Source organism: Calypte anna, chromosome Z, assembly GCF_003957555.1.
Source record: "Calypte anna isolate BGI_N300 chromosome Z, bCalAnn1_v1.p, whole genome shotgun sequence".
NCBI lineage: Eukaryota > Metazoa > Chordata > Aves > Apodiformes > Trochilidae > Calypte > Calypte anna.
This window is the reverse complement of record NC_044274.1, coordinates 68,352,936-68,376,871: the sequence shown is the minus strand read 5'-3', so window position 1 is coordinate 68,376,871 and position 23,936 is coordinate 68,352,936. Positions and strand designations below refer to the sequence as shown.

General features: G+C 38.1%; 1 protein-coding gene across 1 annotated transcript in view; it reads left to right on the top strand.

The window, feature by feature from the left end:
- The window catches only part of EDIL3 (EGF like repeats and discoidin domains 3), a 227,730-nt gene extending 223,856 nt beyond the window's left edge, over nt 1-3,874 (top strand). The window contains exon 11 of the mRNA XM_030467107.1: nt 3,468-3,874. Within this exon, the coding sequence (XP_030322967.1) occupies nt 3,468-3,617 (150 nt within the window). The 3' untranslated portion in view covers nt 3,618-3,874. The remainder of the gene's footprint in view (nt 1-3,467) is intronic.
- Nucleotides 3,875-23,936: the final 20,062 nt, after the last annotated feature.

Below are 23,936 nucleotides of genomic sequence, written 5' to 3'. Positions count from 1 at the left end.
AACTGATCATAAAATAAGGCTAGCATACTTCAAGGTGCAGCAGCATGCATTTTCTACTTTTTTATTTTAATAGTAGCTGTAAAAGTTTATGCCACAGAGGAGCTACACATATGTGTGTGGGGTATGTATTTGTAAACTTGCTGAAGCTGAATGGGTGAATGTCTCAGTGAGTTACACCTTCTAAACATGCAGACCAACATAAATAGATATATCCACTATAAAATCAGGAAGATTCTACAGTAAGATTGACAAGATGCAGGAGCTTTGATCCACTTTGACCAGCACCAGCACCCTGTGATGTGGGAACTATGGGGCTGGGTGAGGCTGAAGCTCTGCCCAAGGGCAGGAACATCCTGTAGCAGCTGACTAGAGAAATAAAAATAGGGCTGCTGTCCCTCCCTCATGTACCTTCCCAGCCTCTGGATTTCTTCTGTTTATACTTTTCATAGCCCTTGCTGATTGTGGCCCTAACAGTTTACCTGATCTTTATCAATATTTGAAAGCTGAGGAAATTCTGCCACGGTTTAATTACGTGTTGTACAGGGAACAGTGACCTTCAGGTGTCTCAGGACAAATCTGGTCTCATTCCTTGTCCCCTTGTGGCTCTGGTGAGGGAACACTGAAATACCACCAATTTTATAGACACCTATTGTGTCTCCTTTCAGGATGAAGAGACTTGGCCCATTTAATAATTTGTAAAAGGATATTTTGTGCTTCTGGCCATCTTGCCCTTTTTCTGTGTGTATTTGCTGTTTGAGATAAGGCAGGACCAGATCTGTACCCACCTGAAACTCAAAACGAAGATAGACACAGGCTTTATACACTGACATGTTAAACTTACACTCTGCTACCACTAATCAGCTTGGGTTTTATTGTGATTTACTTTTTTTTTTTTTCCATCTGAAAAATGGCACAGAGCTGCACGTTATCACTCTCAGCATCTGCTTTCAGAGGTGTTTTATTCTGAAACATACAAACATACATGCTAAAACAAATTCTAAGAAAGAAATGTGATGAGTGAACACTTATGGTATAAGGCTACCAGCTCTTCCAGGGCTTTTAATTGCTTGTGTGGCTCATTTAGTATTGCCTGCTTGGGCACAAAGAGACAGGTAATTAAAATGAAATTACATTTCACTGGAGAAATAGCTTTTTTCTACCAGTAAGTCAGATGTACAGTTCTTGTCCTTTTTTCTCCCTGCTCTTTCCAAGTTTCTTGACTGCATTAGACAACTTAGGCTGAAGTAAAATGAAGAGTGATAAAGAATATATTTTTCACACAAGAGATTTAGCCACAGGAAAAAAAAAATAAAATGAGTGCATTTGCTCTTCAAATGTTGTATTTTATGCAGGTCACATTTGTGGATGCTGAAAAAGATTCCCTCACCTTCTAATAGATTTATTTCCCTAAAATTCTTTTTCTGATCTGTCATGTTCAGCTAATTTCTTGAAACTAGATCTTAAATTTTGAGGGAAACGTTGAAGGTGCATTTCAGAATTGCATAAACTAACTGATGAAACAGATGAGTTTGAATTCAAGTGCTAATAAAATCATGTATGAGTTAGAAAGAAAATTTAATTATTGTTTTCCTGCTGTAAGTAAATGACCAGATTGTTTGGTTTGCATCACATATTGCCATTTATTTTGCACATCTATGCACAGTTATAAATACCAGGTCTGTAGACACGTTCTTCTGGTAAACAACAATGTTTTTTGTTCTAAGCCCTCATTTAAATGTTATCTCTGAGATACATCTCCAGTAGGGGAAATAAAACAGAGAGTAAAGGAATTTTCCAGTAGCTCTGCAGCAAGAATTGTCTGTAGTTCTGCATGGCTTATCATCTAGACTGGTAAAAGACATCAACAGATATATTGCATGCATGTGCAAGAAATCAAATGAAAAAACCTTACCTTTAAGCTTTCCTAGCTGAATATTGTACTTTAGGGTTGCCACTCTGTAACTGTAATAATAAGCTTACTGCCTTTATGCTATATTATCACAAATGAAACTCAGTTCAGATGCAATCTTGTTAGTCCTAGCCCTCCAGCTGATTTATGTATTCAGTACTGCTCTTGGGTGACAAACCATTTTTCCTGTGGTAAATACATTTTCTCCTTACACCCACAACACTCTTGTTCTACGGTCAGACTGTCTGCAATTTTATCCATCTATCTTAACTCCTAGGTGCTTTAATGCTCTCATCTCTGTGTTAGTGAGATGCCAGAGGAGAAGGCAGATTTATCACTTGTGAAAGATCATCTCTTCTGGAGCATGCATGTTTTGTTTGAGATGCCAAATTGGTAGCACTTGAGAGAAGCTTTTGAGAGAAGCTTTAGAAATCCTAGGAAAAGATGCAGCACAGTGAAAGTGAAAAAAAGTTGAGATTTTCATATAGTGGTTTGTAAATATGTCATGAAAAAACAAGCTTGATGGCTAAAATAGCGGATCAGCCATTTTGAATTCAACCTATGACATTTTCCCCAAGAGCTCGTGGGAAACTTGTCATTCTGTACAAATTCAGACATATAACTGTGTCTTCAGGAGGTCCATATTCCTCCTCTGCATGACGCAAATGAAGCTCAATCATTTAAAGTCAAAAAGCTATCAATTATTGTTTTTACAAGTAAAAAGTGAATTGTCTGACATTTGAAGAGAGTGAACATTTTCCATCAAAACTGAAAAACACCCCAAAAGAATAATCAAATAGATTTGGGGAAAAAAAAAAAAAAAAAAGAAAAAGTGGTGCCATAGCCTTTGAATTTAAGCAGTGGGTCCAGGGAAATATTCAGAGACATGGAGAGAAGTTTGGGAACTTCAGTTCAGTTCAGTTATGTATTAGATAACATCTACTAGTGGAAACAGCATACTAACAGGCACAGTACCATGCTAAGATTTCTTATCCTGATCACAAACCAATACCCTGAATTCATATGATGAATTCTGTTTGACTGAAGCAAATAGCATCTTTGATAATCACTAACTTTATAAGGGCTTATATAAGGGCATTCAAGCTGTGTTCATATGTGATACAATAAAAATTCTTCTTAACTTTAACTATTAATGTTATTTTGTTGGAAACAATAACAAGATCTCCTGGGATTAATTTGGCATGATACAAATGCCAAGTAAAAAGGCACTGAATTTTTTAAATGTTAATGATTTTTATGTAACTTGTAGAGCAAGGCCCTGAGTGTAGGCGGAACAGCAGATAAAGCTTTTAATCACAACCTAAATCTGCACCAGGGCTGAGCGTGCCACACTCACACCCAGCTCTGAGGTCTCTGCCATTCCATGAAATCCTCAGGTCTCAGCAAAGGTAGTGCTCTTTGCAGCATCAGTTGGGTACCCAGATGATCCAAGTCCAGCAGGGAGATGAGAGAGGTGCTCAGGGACATCAGGGGTGTACCACAGGGATTCCTTCCACTGCACAGGCTTAACTCTTCTCTTTAATTTTCCCCCCCTCAGGTGTTCCAGGGAAATTTTGACAACGACACACATCGTAAAAACGTCATCGACCCTCCGATCTACGCCCGGCACGTCCGCATCCTGCCATGGTCATGGTATGGCAGGATCACCCTGAGATCAGAGCTGCTGGGTTGCACGACCGAGGACTGAGGTGCAGCCCTCCCCCCTCCCCGTGTAGCTGAAAGTCCCTCCGTAGAAGAAACTGTGCAAAGTCTGTAGTATGCTGAGTGAACATGTTCACTTTCATGAACAAGTGCTCATTTTGTGGTAGGCCGCTAACTGTCTTTCGCAAAGAGGTCTAAGCCTGCCCTTTAAATGATCCAATCCAATTTTGTCCTTGGAAGCTGTTAGTGTTGTCCCTTCTGCTGTGGAATTATCTTTCTAGTTTTCCTTTGAGTTGTTCACGCTAGTTGAAACGTGTTAGGGAAAACCAGCAGCATCCTTTTTACAAGGGAAGAGAAATAGCATGACAAAGCTCATTTGCAGCTTTAGAAACATTGGGCTGATGAGTTCTTCATATATCACACTGTCATCTTACTTGCAAAAAGTGATACTGCAGCTTTTAGCAATAAGTTTACTTGGGGATGACCGCATTATAGTAATTGTGCCTATCAAACACTGTCAGTATTTATGACGTATATTTTGGAAGATACTCCATGGTACTGTAAAACACAGTACCTGTGATATTACAAGCTACCTTTCATCACTTTCATCAGAACAGTAGAGTCCATTCACCTAAAGGGTTTTCCTAACTAACCCCCCTTTACTTCTATAGTTTGCATGCTATAGACATGACCTCCATCTTTTCTCTTTAGTATTGCCATGAATGTTCCTTTCCTTGAAAGAGGTGACCTGTTTTCATATGGAACAAAATCTGCTATCAGTATATTAGGAAGTTAATGAAATGGCCAAAGTTTATTAATTCTGCTTGGGATGTGCTTTTTCAAGGAGTCTTGAAAAAGTACACCAAAGTACTCTTGGCATCTCATTTTAAGCACCCACACAGGTAAAGGCACACCTTGCATCAGAAATCCTCCACCCATTTCGTGACACAATTCTAGATGGAGCCACCTGCCCAATTACTTCTTTCAGAAACTTTCTTAATTTCTGTGCGGAGGTAAATATGGGGTGAAGGAATCAGATGCTAAAAGGCACATGGAAGAAATTGCTCCCTTACTCACAAAAAACCCTTGTGGTAGGCTCTTCTTGTGGTGGTGGTCACAGCCTTCCGCCCAGGTATGAAGGCACACAGTATCGTAGGAGGGGCCCCTTGGCACCCTAAACTCCTAAATACATCTTTTCAGACATGTGCCAGTGAACCATGAGGGAGGCTGCTTTTATCATGCTTCATCTACAGAAATGCTTCATACATGCAATGTTAAAATTTTTAAATAGCCAATGAAGACCCCAGTTTAAAAGTAGGTTTTAGGAGGAAAAGTGCAGCAGTAGGGAGAACATTCTCCACCGTGCCTCAGTTTCCCCTGATGATAGAGATAACCATACCAACCATTGTAGAGTACTCCAAGTTTCCTTTGAATGAAGTTCTCTATGGCTATTTTGGAGTAGCACCTAAGTATAAAAAAATCCTGGGACAAAGAGCAGTGGGACATTTTTTCTGTTAACCTAAATTAACAGCATTTGGCATTACTGTCACCCTTTTAAGTTCATAACATGCTTATGTGGAGAGGGGTAAATCAATAGATAGATAGATAGATAGATAGATAGATAGATAGACAGCTGCATGTCTTAGCAAACGTTACTGAACTTTTTTTTTTTTTGTCATTTTTACATTCTCACTGAAACACTCAAGTAAGAACTTGGGTGCTTCTTCAGGCAAAGCAGCTAGATGGCCCACAGTCTGCAAAGGGCAAAGTTTACTTTGGAAACAAAATGGTTTGGATTTCAAAAACCTGCATTTAATCACACATTCTCCACCATAGACAAAATATAGTATCCATTGAACTGTGAAAGACTCTAGAATAGCAGCCAGGAATTTTACATACAAGAATTGGGGATATATTGGTGGCGGTTTTCTGATAGTGTCACTTAAACTGTCACGTTTTAACAAACAGAACACCCTGCCTCTATAAAATGACTTAATCCTTAAATTGTATTTATACAAGTATTTATTTTATAAGGCTTAGACATTTAAAGACTTCTAAAGACGAGTCTTGTAAAGGTAAAAGTATGTGTAAGAAATTTTGAGGTCCTGTGCAACACTGCTAACTTTGTTCTTTATTTTTTACTTTGTGCTGCATAACAAAAGCCACTAGACTGTTACTGTATTGTCTGTAACTGTGTTAAGAGCATTCCTTAATGATGTATATATGGATTGGTCTTCAAGAATAGTGAGCAATTTGAAAGAGAAAGTCAATCATGATGGTACTTCTAAAGAGAAAAAGAATTCAAAATAATGAAGGACAAGTGTATTCCTAGATTACCTACTGCCCATATTTTGCACCCTGGCTGTTACAAACAACAAAACAAAACAAAGAAATTAACAAAAAAGGTAATATTTTTATCTTTAGGGCACATACAATATTTAAAGAGGTCCAAAACCATTTTGCTATTGTGGAAGAACAATTAACCCTGAAATTAGTTACAGATATGAAGAACAGCATGTAACTGTTTCACTAGTCATCTGCATCCAAAAAATAGAAGGTAATTTCAGAAAATGAGGCTCCCTAGAGTTACAGGGTTTTTTAACCCTCTTCTGAAATATGTAGTTTGTGTTCTTAAGTGATTTTTTTCATGCTATTCATGTTTTGCAGCTTCAGTGTTGGGTTTTATTTAATCTTTCTTGGTTTAGTAATTTAATTTTTATCCACTCATTTGCATATAAAAATAGTGCTGTCATGATAACTAACATAGCCATTTTATTCTGTATTAATTTAAAGTTGAGTATTTTGGTCCTGTGTCAGCTTTCATCTGCCAGCAGTTGTCAACCTGCAAAGAAAGCTCCGTACATAGTGATACCACTCTGTGATAACTTTTCAAAGAATCATATATGTGATGCCCTCACAATTTCCACCACCATTCTGACAATTTTTCTAATGGATTATTCCTTAGCTACCATAAAGCTTCCCCTAAATAATATTGTGCATCCATAGTACCAAATCCTGCCCTAACTGTAAGCCAAGTAAGCAGGAAATAAATCCTGATTTCTGTGGAGTACTCCAAATTTTACAAAACAGATGAGAATCAAAATATGGTAAAAAAATTTTTTTTTTCCTTTAATTTTATTACCTGTCTTGGAGAACATGACTGGCACAAGGGACAGTTTACAAATTAACAAGACTGTGCTGTCCCAGTGAAAGACAGTGCTACCCCCAAACCAGAAAAAAGTGTAGGACAGATTCTGTCTCTTTAAAAGGGGACATATAAACACTCTGAAATGATCCTTGACTTCTGTATTAATTGTACCAGTGGCACTGTACAAGATTGAAAATGTTCTAATTGAATTTGACTCTGAACCAGTTAAGCATTTGTAGGCAGACTTCACCTTCTGTAGCTCTGTAATGTGCTACATTTATAGCCTATGAAATAAATCACTGGCACGGGGCTGAGTTTTGTCTGTGTTCTGTTAAGGGCTCATCACGTTAACTGGCTCTGGTTTTGAGGTTGACTTTCTCTTTTGGAATGGCTGCATACAAATTGGTGTCAGTCTTGAAGACCAAGGGTACTAAGTGAGTGTATCTTTGCTATACAGCTAATATGAACTATAATATTCAGTGCTGGCTTCTGATGTGTCAGTAAGTACAGAAGTATCTCAGACACAATGACCTTTGCAACTTTCAAGCTGTGTAATATTCAAATGGTTTTGTATATACTAAAATCATGTAGAACGGTGTAAAACCAGTATGACCTTGTCTAGTCTTCAAACTTAACAATAAAACTTTTGAAAAATGAAGTCATTTTTGAAGCATTTATATTTCAATACCTTGAAGGACTTATGACTTATCTCAGCCTCACTGGCAGCAAATGCGCAGTAGAGATATGATGTGGCATTTTCCTGAATTCTTTCACAGGGTCTTTGTGGTAGGTAAGTTTCTTTCTGGCAAAATCAACTGTGGTGCTGTGCTCCCTTCAATGTGTTCCCTTTGTTCTTTCAGATAAAAAAGCAAAAGTTTCAATTAATCTCAAAATATTTTTCTATCTTTCTGCTTTCTGAATGAACACCAGAAATGTAAACTGACAATGTCATTTCCTTTAAGTCAAATTTCATGGGATATATATCAGTCCTTATCCTCTCTTCTCCACTCCTGTATATGCAAATTAATTTCTGAAAAGATAAATAGTGGCTGCAGCACAGAAGCTGCTATGAGGCTTCCAGCAGAGATGCCACAGCAGACCCAGTGCTTGTTCGCTCCCTCTCCTTTCTTCACTTTATTTGCTGTACAACCTGTTCTCCAAAACTTCAGAGTTTAGTTAACTCTATCATTTCAAATTCTGAAGAAGTCTAGAGGTTAAAGTAGTTCATGGAAGAGCTATTTGCTCCCTTTTTTAAGCAATGAGATTTTTAAAAAAACAAAATCTTTTATGCTTAAGAGAGATGGATCTGATCCAGAATAAGCCCATAGATACAGATGCTTTTGTTCCATATCCATTTCAGCCTGTGTCTTTCCATAAAAAAATGTGTTTTAGAGATAAAAGGTGTTCACAAGTATGCACTGATTACAGGTACCTGGTCTGCCAAACATGCAGTCTGAACACTAGCAGCATGTCATCTTTCAACAAAAAAGTCACTGAATTGACATTGCAATTTTTTCTGATTACATATCTCTACCAGTCATAAAAATGAGAATATAATAGTGCACACAAAAAGATTACTTTTGGTGAATGATGGCTGAATACAAGCACTTCAGTCATGAATTTCTGGTAATATAGATCTTGATTCTTGCTGACTTTTAATTATAAATTACAATTTTTTCATAAAACGTAGGGCCTGTTCCTGAAGAAACGGTAAGTGATTTTTCTTCTCATTCTTCATAATGTAGATCCCCAGGAACTTTAATGAAGATGATGAGAGAAAATAATGAATATTTCTCTTCAGAATAGCAACTATTTATCATTGTCCATCCTCCCATATCTGCTGTAAATGAGCTCAAGGGATTAACATGCACATCAGCTCTCTAAATCATTATGAAATATGTCGTCTCATGTACTTCAGTTGTAAATAAAATGACACTTACTTTGCACCTTAGATTCAAATAATAGGTTAATCTATCCACTTAGTAGCCACTAACAGACCTGAAAATTCTTAGCCTTTTAAAATAAAATATAACAAAATTAAAAAAATTTATTTCTTTTTTTAAAAATATTGCATAATTAATAGTGAAATACACTTTAGGATGCAAAGAAGTGTTTTAAATTAGGAATACAAAACATAAAACTGCAGACTTTTGTGTCAAATGGCTTTATAACTGCATTTATTACAAATTATCTTTCAATTATATGTATTAGAATCAACATTTGGGGAGCTGCAAATCCACATAATTAAATACCTCTGAATGCAAGAACATGGAAACGTGTCTTGACCACAGAATTTAGCTTGCTAAGAATTCATCAAAATGTATTTTGCCATTGTAAAACAGAAACCATACCAGTTGATTTGATATAGGATAGATAATTTAAAAGTAGTTTACACATGTGTGAGAATCCATAGGAATACAGAAAAACATGGAGGAATGTAGGTGGGGCAGTGCAAATAGAGAACATTACTGGAGCACACTGTTCATGGTACTTTTTCTGGTGCTGTTTTCTTGCTAGTTTGTAAGCTTGTGGTTATCTGAGGTTGCACATCAGATGATAGGTCAGTAGACACATTTTGTTATCAGCCCTTGAAAGATGGTAGGAAAGGTCACTAAGCATTTGCATCAGACTGGAAAATCAAAAGTAGACTAAATGAACATCCTGAAATATATTTGGCTTATGGGATGCTGCAAGAAGGGGTCAGTAGGAGATGTAGAGGTTTCTCTGTTGTGTTGCCTTGATGATAATAAGTACAATTAAATACATAGACTGTTGGGCATAAAATGTATATGTGATCTATTAACACAGGGTCAAAGGCCCACTAAAAAATGATACAGCATATTTCTATTAAAGTGTGAGACAATATGATGTAGAGACTACAGACTGATAGAGTATGCACTTTTATACTAAATCTGGCAGGGATAGATTTACCTTTTTCTCATTTCTTGTAAGGGGCTTTAGTGTAAGGTGTCAATTGCTTGGAGACCTGTTGTGCATGAATCTACTTGTGAGAAGTGGTGAATAATTTCTTTTACAACACTGTAGCTTGAGGTTCTTTTCCTTTTTCCTTCATTCACTGAAATCTTTTTACCTCAGCCCACGAGCTTTCTCACTTCTAGGCTTCTGTTCTCTATCTTTTCCTTCTGGTGGAAGAAAGTGAGCCACTATAAGCACCTAGGAGCTTAGCTGATGTTTGGAGTCAACATAAATCATGTCCGAGATCTATAAATATGCACACCAAATTTTATAGAAAACATTTTATCTGAATATATCGTCCTTGCTTTTTACATCTGTCCTATTTTTCTCTTGACCAATGTTGCCTTTACCATTTATGACTTAGAGAAATTCATTTAGTACATAAAACTCATTAGCATAATAGGTTCACAGCTTCTCTAGAAGATGCACTGATGGAGATTTTTTGAATAAATAATTAAAGCATGTATTGCACATGTGAATATGATGTGTATATTTTTCATAGATAGATAGATACACACACACACGTATATATATATATATATATATATATACGTTCTACGGCCCAGTGGCTTTCCATGTTGTTTCAATGACCTGTCAGTCATATACAGAACTGCTCAAATAAATCCATTGTGCATCAAGAGACTCATTAGTGAACCAAAGAGTAAATTCAGTGTCTAATGAAACTTTTGATGTGAATAAGATCAGTGATTGTTGGTGTATATTGCCCCTTCACACACAATTTTTTTTCCATTTCTGGCAGAACAGACCGGAGAGATCAGGATTAGTTTATGGAAACCATAACTATTAGATGTCCTATTTCTGTTTCCAGGATTTGTGGGTGTATAATTTGAGGAGTAATTTTCTGTTATATACACAGAAATCATAGACTCATAGAATGGCTTGGGCTGAAGGGATTTTGGAAGATAATCAAGTTCCAACCCCACCCTTCATGAACAGGGACACTTCCCACTAGACAAGGTTGCTCAAAACCCCATCCAACCTGGCCCTGAATTCCTCTAGGGAGGGGGGCAGCCACAGCTTTCCTGGGAAATCTGAGCTAGTGTCTCACCACCATCATAAAAAATATGGTCCTTATGTCCAATCCACTCCTTTCAGTTTAAAACCATTGCCTCTTGCCCTGTCACTAGAGATCTTCTGTCTTTCTTACTGGGTTCCCAAAAGGCTGCAAGAAAGTCAAGGCTGCAAGGCTGAACAATCCCAACTCTATCAACCTTTATTAGGAAATGTGCTTCAGCTCTCTGGTCATTCTTATAATACTTCTGTGTAGGAGGATCTTCTGCAACCCCTCTATGTCTTTCTCATACTGGAGACACATTATGGACACAAACGTATTTGCACAGTCTCTTTTCCTCTTACTACTTGTCAAGATGCCTGTTCATGCATCACTGGCATAGGAAATAGAGGAGCAGCACCAGGTCTACAGGATGAAAAATGCACTGACCTATGAACTGCAGGTAAGAGCAGTTTCATAAACACTGCCATCAAGACACAGTTTATGTGGGGGACAAACACCTCTGCTTTGAGTATGGAAAGAATAAAAACTAGAGACAAAAAAACCCTTAAAACTGATGAGATTAGACTAGAATGAGGAAATAATTGATGAAAGGATGAAAAGGAAGGACATGGGATTTGGGCCAGGAGGGATGCCTAGGACCAAATTGACAAGATTATATTTAAATGTAGCTAATACATATAACCCATATTGAACCTACAATGTACTGTCCTGGGTGTTTGTCCAAAATGCTTTTATTTCTTATTTAAGCTGACCCATATGCTCCTTCCTTCAGGGGATGAAAACCAAAACAAACCAACAAACAAAAAAAACCCAACAAAAAATACCCAACTTTCATTTTAACAAGGATAGTGGGAAATTTTGCAGAAGTCATGCTGGAAACTAATGCGTCAAGAAGTTGAAAGGTCCTCTGCTGTACTACTGAAGAGCTGCAATTTATTCTAGCATAGCGTCCAGGCCTTAAATGTTGATACAACCCATCCCTGCAGAGATCTTTCCTTCCCAGGGCAGTCACTTGCAGTGTTGTAAGGGCATCCAAGCTTCTCAGTATGGGTCAGCATGTGATGCAAGTTACAGCAGAGCCCTAGGTCAAGGCAGAGAGAGCATCTCTGTCAGTGCCTCATGCTCCTTCCTTGGCAAACTAAGAACACATATCACTGGAATTAGACAATTTTCCTCATGATTAAAGCCTCAGTAAGCTTCCACAGATATTCACCTGCAAACCAGTTAAGTACCTGATTTGTTGCTATAAGTTTATAACTTGTTGCTCCAGACCTTTATATTCATCAGTGTGATTAATCTTTGTTCCTAATTTTCTTACTCTATAGGATTTTAGAGCTAGTAGTTCAAGGATGCTGATTAAGTTATTAATCTAATCTAGCTCTTCATTTTATGTGTGCAGTTATACATTTCTTCCATTTAAGAAAAATAAGTAGGGGTGGGGTGTAGTGCTTATTTGTGCGTATTTTATTTATGTTCCTGGTTTGTTTAATTATTTTGGCTAAAAGACTGGCACAGAAATGGAACTTTCTTCTCATGGGAATAGGCAGCATTTCTTGAAAGTCAGAAGCACTTCTTTGTTTTAAGTCATTTTTCCCTTTACCGAGAGATTTCCAGGTATTTTATTTAAAAAAAAAGCTGTCACTGCCCAGTGTCTGGAAGAAAGTTTTCTTGTTCACAAAGGTATTCAATTACCAGAAAGGAGTCAAAGTGACTTCCAGAAGAATCTGACCCAATATTTATATAGCATACATATATAGCATGTCACTCACCACTTGCATTGGCTGCTCCACATTTCCATTTCTTTCCAGTTTCTGAGCTGCAAGAGAAAGTGTTGTTTAGCTGTGGGAATGAGACCATCTATTCACAAATGGCTTTTCACTAAGAACATGTTTAGCTGTAACAGTCACATACCCCAAATATCTCTGGGAGTCTTTAAAGCCAGACTTCCAAACCTGAACAGCCTAGGAGCTAGGTGTGATGTGGTGAAGGAAAATTTGCCCAGTCCTGATGCAGCTGCTGAGCTGACTGAATAGCATGCACAGTTTACATCTGTAAACACAGAGTGGGTTACAGGAATGGCTCGGTAAACATGTACCAGTTAATCCCTCCATGGTATAAAAGACTGCACTTCAACTAAAACGGTTTGGGTATTTTTAAACATTTAGCAAGCTTTTCCCTAGCCTCTACCACAAGCATTCCTATGGTCTGTAAAAAAATGCATTTGTGTTTAATTTCTTCTCCAGTGGGTTACATTCTATTCAGATTTATGTCTGAAATATATTCAGACTGCCTAAATGAACTAATATTTTCCTGAAGTCAGATAATGGACTGCTAGAAGTCCGCAATGAGATGTATAGTACTGGTCTACCAAATAGTGCTTGAGACATCCTTGATGGAACAGTCCAGTAAATGGTCATAGGAGTCAACACCTTGATTTCAAGCAATTTCTTTGCAGAAGTAAGGACTTGTTTCATCTGAAGGAGAGTGAAATGTGCCTGTGTTGTTCCCACACAAATGATAAAGTGCTTTCCCATGGCAGAGGTCAATATTAGGAGCAACGCTTAGTTCTTACCTATCTCTCCTGAGTGATTGTGAAATCACCTTGAACTGTCTTGTGAAAAATATCCACTGGTACACAGTTTATTAGAAAATTACTGAGGTGTCTGTCATAGCTGACTTTTTCCTTTATTTTGAGTCCTCTTGTATATACTGGTGATTTTCTTGGTTGTATTCCAATGTCACAGTGAATAAACTGAGTGTACAGACACTTTTGCAGCCCAGATCATCTTCTGAAATGCAGCAAAGCAGTATTTGATTGAAGAACAGGCAAAGGTTCATTAGCATTCATTTATAGTCTCAGTACAGCCAAGACTAGATCTTCCTGGCCAGTGTGACATAACTTTAAACCAGAGAATGTATTCCTTGGGCTGTGGTGGGGAGCAGCACTTTGATAAACATCCCTTTTTGTATTCATTATCCCCACAAATGAGGGTGCTTCTCTTTAGCTCTACATTAGAAATGTCGATGGGACCGTCTCTGATCCCAGTGAAACATTCATGGATCCCTGTGAGTACACTTAAGCACTGGAAAAAGAGCAAGGTTTCAACTATACTTCCCTGGATGCACAGCAGGAAGTGATCTCTCATCAGCAAGATTCCTGTCAGTTTTTATGACCAGGTAAGCAATGTTAGTAAAATCATATTGAAAGTAAGTCCCTGACCCTTTCCATGATGATGCCTCCTCCTTCTCTCCCAAGTCCGGATCACAAAGAAAGTGAAATAATGAAGGAGGAACAGGAGGGAGAGGACTGTCCCTGGCCACTGGGTTACTCTGTTCAGACGATGAGGGTCTGTGAACTATGAGTATCACCACCAAAAACAGCATAACACCTGTTCAAAAATGGTTCAAAGAGCCTGTTGTGTTTGTTTATTTGTTTTTAATGCAGTTCATTGAGACTGAAAATTCATTATAGAGGGACTGGAGGATAAGGGGTAGCTCTTCATCTCAACTTACGCCCCTTCCCCACAGCACATCTGTGTCCCCTCAGGTCTTTCAGTCTCTAAGATATCTTCTAAACATGGTCTGGCTCTGACCAGTTTCCCTTAATTAAATTATTTCAGTTAAGAATAATTTTATAACCATCTTGGTTGAAGAACTCATTAATATGAGACAATTCTGTTTAAAATTATTTCAAACTCCAATGTTGTCTTAATGCACATCTTAACTTTTTTACAGGGGCTTCTTCTTCATCTGTTTGCATCTTAAGACAATCTGATTGCATGAAGTAGAATTAGTTACTTTGAGAACAGGAATTTGAGAACAGTATGTGCATGAATAATAATAGCCTTTATTAAACTGAAGTTGTGAAAGGGGAGGAGGAGGAATAAAAAAGCAGTGCCTGAAAATGTAAGCCATAATTTGAGACATATTTGCACAAGCAGGAGGAAAAAAGCTGTCAGAGGGATCTTTTCTCTGTCCTCTCTCCTCAGCTGTAGCAAGGGCAGCTCAGCACCACATATGCATGTGCTGGTGAGTGGCTTTTACCATGGGTAAGTGGACAAATTTGGACTGCTACACAGACTACAATATGCAGAAGCAGAAGCAGCTGCATGACTGACATCTTTGCCTATGTCTTCACCATTACCTCTTTCTATTCCTTTTGCACTGAAGTCTCTTAACTTATTATTCAGGATCTCAGTCTGCTATGTGATGCTGTTCCTTCAGGCATAATTGCAAATGAGACAAGAAATCTCAGCTCTGCTGCTCCTTATAATGGCATTCATTATTTGTCCGATGTTAATTATTCCTTGCAGATGACAGTGGAGCACAAGGACCAAAGAGTTAATTTTCAGTATAATGAAAAATCAGTACATGCTAATATGTTCCGTGCTACTCTGCTTATTTACCTAGAAAAGCACTATTTTCTTTTACTGTGTGAATACTTAAAAGCCAAGCACTAAATAAAAGGTAAGAACAAAAGACACAAAGAAAAGAGATCAGATTTATTTGAAAAAACAAAGAGGACTTGCCACAAGCTGTGCACAGAGAAAGCAGTAACTTTCTTTCTTTTCTTTCCATGGTCCTACAGTGGCAGTTTCAACCATGCTATCTGGCACAGCATATGTAGGAGTGAGACTTATGACAGCCAGCAGGGAACATGGAAAAATCCTCATGGACCCCATCCTAACCCTTCCCAACCACCAGGGAAGAGGGAATTTTTTCCCTAGTGAAGACTCTCCCTTCTCATTGGAAGGTCTGCAGAAGGCTGCAAGTTGGACACCCAAATGAAAACCACCAAGGTTTCTTATAACAGCAAAATAAGTTTCCTGGTGTCAGTGAGCAGGATCCAGCCCATCAGATGAGGGAGAAAGATGAATGAGTTATTCTTCTGATGCTCCGTGGTGTTTGTCTTGTTCTCATATGCATACATGACTGCAGAGTGAAATTCATCGTCTAAAATTCATCTGATTCTGTAATTTAGCCAAACCTGTATTTTGCACATTTTTAGCTGTCCAAATTATTCTTAGATTTCACCATCAAACTAAATGACAACAACATTCGTCCTTTCTTTATTTGTACATTATTTAGCTCAGAATTTTTGCCACACCTAGGAGTTCCTTTAAAGACATGATTTTTTTTCCACCATTCTCTCAAGTGTTCAGCTCTGTGCTCATCTGTTGATTCAATGGTTTGTTTTGTCCTGTTCTGTTTTCTGTTCAAATTGTATTAACTTGTATAGGACTTGTGTGCTGTCTCGTATGCAGTTTGTACTGAAATGCTTTACTATAATGTGGTCCCTAAAAAATATTTGTTATTTGGTAATCCAAGTAAAAAGGAAGAGAGGAGTGACCATAACCATATTTTTCTGAGAATATTATCTAGAATTGATGCACCATTTGAACATATTAATCAAAATATAAATGTAGATATAATTCAGATCTTCCATTTACTTTCAGTGGTGCAGTTCTAAATTCACAAAGTCTAGCATTTACTAGTTAAATATTACGTAGACAGCTAAGACCTTTTATTCAGAGGATGGTTCTTACAGTTTTAGGGAATGTCATATATCTAAAGATAAGTCTTACTCATCTCCTCTTACTGAAACCATTTCTTTTCTTCCATTCTTCTGCACCCCATTTTTGAGAAGAAAAATGAATCTGATAAATGCAACAAACAATTACCATTAGAAGCAAGGTTATGCTTTATCCTTGCAGACTTAAGGAAGGCAATGAATGCTGAACACCTTAGTCTTTTGTATTTCAAATCTCTAACTGAGGCAGTATTTTGGTCCTTATAGATATGTGATATGCATCTCATAAAATTACACTCATTATTTAACGAAACTAAAACATAGTCTCTGTGTGATCAAAAAGTACTCAAAAGTCTTCTCATGCTTAATTTCTGTTGGTTCTGCATCATTAGCAGTAGGAAACTCAGAGTAAAAACCTCAGGCATTGGAACAGGCTGCTCAGAGCAGTGGTAGAGTCACAATCCATGGAGGCATCTAAGTCATTTACACATAGTATTGAGAGATATGGTTTAGTTAAAGACTTATCAGTGTTAAGTTAATGGTTGAAGTTGATCTTGAAGGTCTTTTACAACCAAGGCAATTCTGTGATTCTGCCTTGTTTTTTTTTTAATTTTTTTTTTTTTTAATTCAGATTATTCCCCTTTCTAATAGTAATTCTGAACTGAGTTCATTTTCAGAGGTTTGTCCTGAGCCTGACTGAACACTTCACCTAAAACTACTGGAGCTCTCTTTAGAGAAAGTATTTTTAATAATGGGACAGAAATGCAGATGTTATGATTATTTTCTGCAAGAAGCCTCCATGTATGCCTCATTCTGTGGAGCTTGTGTCATTGCCCTGTAAAAAGAGCAATCCTGTCTAAATTTATTTCCCTGGCTTTTTACCATAGGAAGAAAGGAAAGAGTCTCATGTGACCAGTAAGGTCATGAATAACTCAATATTCAGTAACTTGTATCCCTAGTCTGGTCTGTTTGGTGACTGGTTCAAACCAACTGGTGTCTCACCTGGAAATGTCTCCAGCTCACAGATTTCTTCACTGTACTAATGAATTTCCTTGTATTACGATTACCCATTGCACTTCTGCTTGAGTTTGAAGTAACTAGAGTGGCTTAAACCACTATGATGTTCTCTTTTAAGAAATTATTATTAGTGACCACCCATTTTGTGTTTGCAGGGACTGGTTTCCCACTTAAAGTTATTAGAACTGCTCTTAATGTCCCTTTGAGACATAGCAAATGGAAGTCACCAAAGCTTACATTTAAGGATATGTAATTACCACAAGGATATAGTTTAAAATATAATTAACATGCATTGATTAAAAAAAAGTTGTTAAGGTATATTTATTTTGTTTATATGTCCCTGGCTTCTCACTTTTGACATGAAGGAAATCTCACAAGATTCACACACCTGAGCTAGATTCCAACATGAACTCTTTTCCACTTGTTTTAAGTATGGCTTTAACCAAGGCATATCCTGTTTCACTGAACACAAGCACTGTATAACTTATAATGGTGTATATATTTTTCAGGTTTACTTTTGACCATTTATCTTCTATACATTAATTGTTCTGGAATCACAAGGAACAAATCTCCTCAGATAAGAAGCTTAATCCAGAAACTGTCAGATGTATTAGTCTTCATTATTTCAAACCTTACACACTTTTTAGAATTAAATATTAAAGTATTTCCTCATGGCTGTCTACCCTTCAAAGGGTAGAAAATGTCTGGCATCATTTGCTTAATAACTCGATGAGCACTCATACTTTCACAAACACACAGGTAAGTTCAGGGGGATGCAGGGTCAGAAGATCATCTATTATGAAGTGAAGGCCCTTGGCATTCTCAAACATATGGGAACATCTCAAGCAAACAGAAGTGTAGGCTGGTCATTAGGAAAATATTTTCAGCTCAGTGATTTAGTACACTGTGTGGGAGTGACATGTCTCAGGTATGGAGATTGGCATGTATAACCTAACGTCTTTATCTGTCATGGTACCAACCTGTTGATTTAGTTTTGAGGAGGACACACACATCACTGCAAGAGGAAGACCAAAACTCAACCTCTACAGGGCAGGCAGCTCCTTTGCTTGGCTGAAGGCTGACACACAGCAGCCTTGGACTGCTTTTGGTAAGAGAAATGCCATTAGTCATCCATATGTTGATTAATTTACATAGCACGTGTAATTACTGAGGAAAAGCAGTCAAGCTGTTTTCTTCTGAGAATTTAATTCAAAGGTAAATCCACCTACATCCCGGGTGACTCCCACTGCAGGCATCTGAGTACACAAAATGGAGTTTCCTTTTCCCAAGGCACATCGCAGAGTCAGTCTCTCTGAAGCACAAGGCAAGCTGCTTTTATGCTTAGCTTGGACTGGTAGTAATTAGAGTGACCCAGGAATTCTCAGAACTACTACATCTTAAGAAACACAGCTTTACCTCCGGTGACCTTCTCAGCAGCTGCCAGACTGAACAAGCACCGTGGGACTAAAAGCATAAATTAACTTAGTGACTCCTTCAAAACAGTATTGATTCAAGAAGTGCCATAATGGACAAGTGCTTCCTCAAAACCTTCACTCAGTTCAAGTCATTGAAAAATGTATAGGAGACTATTAATTCAGTGGGTTTTACATTGTGATTTAGCTAATATAATAGACACTTAAGCCAAGCTGTTTCAAGCATGTCATCTAGTATGAAAAGGAGAATTATTTAAAAGGGAGGAGAGTTGTACTTCATGTTATTTTGACATTTTTACTTCCCTTTTTATCTTCTCGGGAGGCAGAAGTATATTCTTTCATTCTAAAAAAATGTTTAGTACAAAAGCAAACTTTATCAAGGAAAGTGAGTGAATAGTTTGCAAAGTCAGAAGAACAACTGAAACATCCTAATGTATTGACTATCACATTTATCCACAAGATCTGTGAATTCTGAATTTGAAATGGGTTTGAACTCAGAGACGTGTCACCTTTGATGTGCAACCTATGAAACTGTTTTTTTTAAATAATATTAAGTATAAAAAGGCCTAATTACTCACTCTGGGCAGCTTGTCTCTTTTGGACAATCCAATTCCACCTTCAGACTTCCTAATTATTGGAAGATTAGAAATACAGATCTTTAATGCATTTAACTTTACATATACAATACTGTCCAAATATAGTTACCTACAAATGGTGAGACTATAAATCTTGTTTAAACAGTATTTATAAAGCCAGAGCAGGTCAAGGTTAGTCCCTGCAAAACAAGTATGATTGTTCTTTGCAAGGTCTTCCTTCAAAAATATCCATATCAACATCTAGATTTTTCACCTCTGCCATTTCATATGCCTTGGGTTAGCATGGAGTCTTCAAAACATCAAGCTCTGGGAAGCTAATTGTCAGGCTGCTGACAACACTGTCACTCTGAACACGGTGACAAACCACCCACAAAGTACAGTGGGGTTCTCCAGCACAGGCAGAAAAGAAGTGATCTTCATGCATAACGCAGGATCCTGACACACATCTACTGATGCAACGTTCTATACTCTGTCAGATCAAAAAAAAAAAAAAAAAGAAAAAGGGATATTGTAACTGAGTTACTTTGAAAGCTGTGGGAGATTGGGGCTGGTGTGTACCTGTCAATACCCCACAGTGGCACTGCAAAATCTCTGGCTTCAGGCTGGTGAAAACAGAGCTTCTTCTAGAGTTTTAAACGAATCGATTTTGATAGCCCCTGAACTTGGATCAGTTTTACACCAGAGTCACCTGAAAAGGCCTCAGTTGCAGTACTTTGATGTGATGCTGCTATGAGCTGGGAAACCTTCTGATCCTTTTCTTGACAAGAATATAGAGATGGAAAATGTCTGTGTGGGTAACAGAGGGAAGAACAGAGGCAGGTTTTTGCTTGTTTGCTTTTCTTTTTGTGAGATTTCATTTGGGATTTGGAAAATTGATTATTTTTGCTTGATCATTCCCAGTTCTGAGGGTAATTGCTAAATATCTTTATCTTGTAATCTTTATTGTATTACAGTTCAATCATCTTTTTACTCTCCAGTCCCTAAAGACCATCAGCTCAGAGGACGTACTATGCACTACTTACTCTGACAAAGAAATAACATAGCACAACTTAAGACAACTAGAAGAAATAAAATTCAAAAGGTCCTTTCAATTGCTAATATGATCTATCTTTCTAGTAATACATTATCCTTTGGAAACATTTTGGGGAGATAAGTATAAAATTTAGAGCTCTATGCAACTAGAAGCAGAGAAAAATAAAAATAAAAGGTATGAGAGGAATGATGAAATCCAGTACAGTGGAACTGAAGAGCAGTAATGATATAGTTTCCTAAGTATCTACAGTTTGCCACTAAAATTACCACTGGAAATAATGAGGGGGTTTATGACATCAGGGTAAAAGATGTGGTTCTCCAGTTTATTCATCTTCTTAGTTTACATGTATTTTACATCTTTATATTGTTTTTCACATGCTTTCCATTTTTCCATTATTGGGACCATATTTCTTTTTGTTTTTTTTTCATGAATGCTCAATAAGCTACAAAAAATGCTAGTATGGATTTAGACTAAACAACAAAAAGAGAAAGGATCCTGCATACACAAACTATTTGCAATTACAAACTGTATTTAATTTAGTTTTATTTCTTATAAGGTGTTTAAAGAGTTATTTTCTGCAGAATACTATTTTTTTATTTATTTATTAGTAGATTTAATACAAATATGTGACAACCACTTCTCTCTTGAGACAGAGCTCCTAATTACATTCAAAGCACCACACTGCTGTCAGCATAGAGTTTTCTTATGTTTGTGCCCAGTTCTGGGCACCCAGAACAAGAAGGAGATGGAGCTGTCATGAAGCTATTGGAGTGAGTCCAGAGGAGACCATGAAGATGATCAGAGGGCTGAAGCATCTTTTCTATGAAGACAGGCTGAAGGAGTTGGGTTTGTTCAGTCTAGAGAAGAGAAAGACATAGAGAGAACTTAAAATACCTTCCAAGTTCCAATTTGTCCTTCCAGGACTTGAAGGAGCTACAGGAAAGCTGGGGAGGGACTTTTTACAATGGCATGAAGTGATAGGATGAAGGGGAATGACTTTGAACTGGAAGAGAGTAGATTTAAGTTAGATATGATGAGGAAATTGTTTATTGTGAGGGTGGTGAGACACTGGAACAGGTTGCCAGGGAACCTGTGGCTGTCCCATTCCTAAAGTGTTCAAGGCCAGACTGCAGCTGGAGCAACCTCATTTAGTGGGAGGTGTCATAGAATCATAGAATCATAGAATCCTTGGGGTTGGAAGGGACCTCAAAAGATCATCTAGTCCAACCCCCCCTGCCAGAGCAGGGCCACCTAGAGTACATCACATAGGAACGTGTCCAGGCGGGTTTTGAATGTCTCCAGTGAAGGAGACTCCACAACCCCCCTGGGCAGCCTGTTCCAGGGCTCTGTCACCCTTACAGTAAAAAAATTTTTTCGAATATTCAACTTGAACCTCCTGTGCTCCAATTTACACCCATTACCCCTTGTCCTATCACTGGTCACCACTGAGAAGAGCCCAACTCCATCTCCCTGACACTCACCCCTTACATATTTGAAAACATTGATGAGGTCACCCCTCAGTCTCCTTTTCTCCAAACTAAAGAGACCCAGCTCCCTCAGCCTTTCCTCATAAGGGAGATGTTCCACTCCCTTAATCATCTTAGTAGCTCTGTGCTGGACTCTTTCAAGCACTTCCCTGTCCTTCTTGAACTGAGGGGCCCAGAACTGGACACAATACTCCAGGTGCGGCCTCACCAATGCAGAATAGAGGGGGAGGAGAACCTCTCTTGACCTACTAACCACACCCTTTCTAATGCACCCCAGGATGCCATTGGCCTTCTTGGCCACAAGGGCACATTGCTGGCTCATGGTCATCCTCTTGTCTACCAGGACCCCCAGGTCTCTTTCACCTACACTGCTCTCCAGCAGGTCAGCCCCCAACCTATACTGGGACATCGTGTTGTTCTTCCCCAAATGCAAAACTCTACACTTCCCCTTGTTGAATTTCATCATGTTTCTCTCTGCCCAACTCTCCAGCCTGTCTAAGTCTCTCTGAATGGCAGCACAGCCTTCTGGTGTGTCAGCCACTCCTCCCAGCTTAGTGTCATCAGCAAACTTGCTGAGGGTACATTCTATACCCTCATCCAAGTCGTTGATGAAGATATTGAACAAATGTCCCAGCCCATACAGAAGGGTTGATAATTTTTAAGGCCCCTTCCAATCTTAAAAATAGAAAAAAAATTTTTTTTTCCATTAAAATCTTAATTACTGACACTGAGACCACAACTCCCTTGCAGAATAATTAAGGGTACTACTGGCTCCCCCAGAGATAGAACTGTAGGGGCTGCTTTTGCTAACCATCTCCCAGGCACAGCAGACAGCAACGCTGACTTTGCGTGCTCAGGAAACAGGATTCCTCACATGCCTGCACCTAGTTTGCCAATGGGAAGCATCTCAGTAAATTCCCTTACAGATGCTTCAGTAATAACTATCCTGGCTGAACTTCTTGTCCGCTACAGATGAGTGACAGAAAATATTAACTGACAGCAAGAAATGGCTGGAAGGGTTAGCAGGATGGCTTCTATTTGCTGTTGGAACGCCCCATAACACATGCCATCATTTTTTTTCAGATCCAGAGGAGGACTGGGGAAGCTGAAGGGTCTTGTGGGTGTTTGCTCACAGGTTTACTGCCAAGGTGAAACCTTGTGATGTGTCAGGCTATTGGACTTCTGTGAACTTACAGCTGTGTTTAAGCATTTCAGGAACAATGCTGTAAAATTTCTATACTTTTCTGTAAAACCCCTTTCATCTTGGTGAAGGATGAACCAAATATCCAGACATTTGGACATTTCTCAGCATTAGTAAATGCCAGTGTTAAAATAGCTTGGAGACTAGAAGGTACATTTCATACTGAACAGGCACAGGATTTACCTGGAAGGTCAACCTCCAAATATGCTTCCATTCAATGGACAGATGAAAAGAAGGAAAAAAAAATAAGGTGGTCCTACAAATAGTATTAGATCCCTGCTAGTGCTGATAGTGAACAGTCTCCCTTGATGCTTGTACAGCTGCTTAAAACTATTTTCTACTCCACATATTATTAGAAGTTTCTATAGCAGGTCAGCAAAGAATCCGGTGTAAAGCTCCTCTAGTATCCTGTAACAGCAGCATGAAAATGCTGGCCATGGTTATTTGGCCATGAATATATGGGTGAAAAAAATTTAAGAGTGCTGACAGCTCTTCAGATGATGAGAAGTAACTGTACCTTGGTAAAATTATTCTTGGGTTCATAGATCCCTTTTTAATTACTGACAATAAGGATAGGAGAAAAACATATATTAACAAAAATGGTTAAATTAAAAAATTGAGATAAAAAGAGAAGTTAACACTAAATCCAAAGAATATTAATCCCACAGCAGTACAATGACAAATGCTCTGCAGTGTGGGGAGATTGGATTTTAATGTCAATCAGCAACCTTAGAAAAGATTCACCATCTTTCCCTGTAATTTCTTCTTTAATTTGTAGGACTTAATCTGTGTATCATACTCACATGTAAATTACTTGTCTATCCATCTGTCTGAATGTCCATCTAGTTCAAACCCCTTCTTCAGTATTATTAAAAAGCTGTCCTAAGGCTACTGTTGAAGCAGACCAC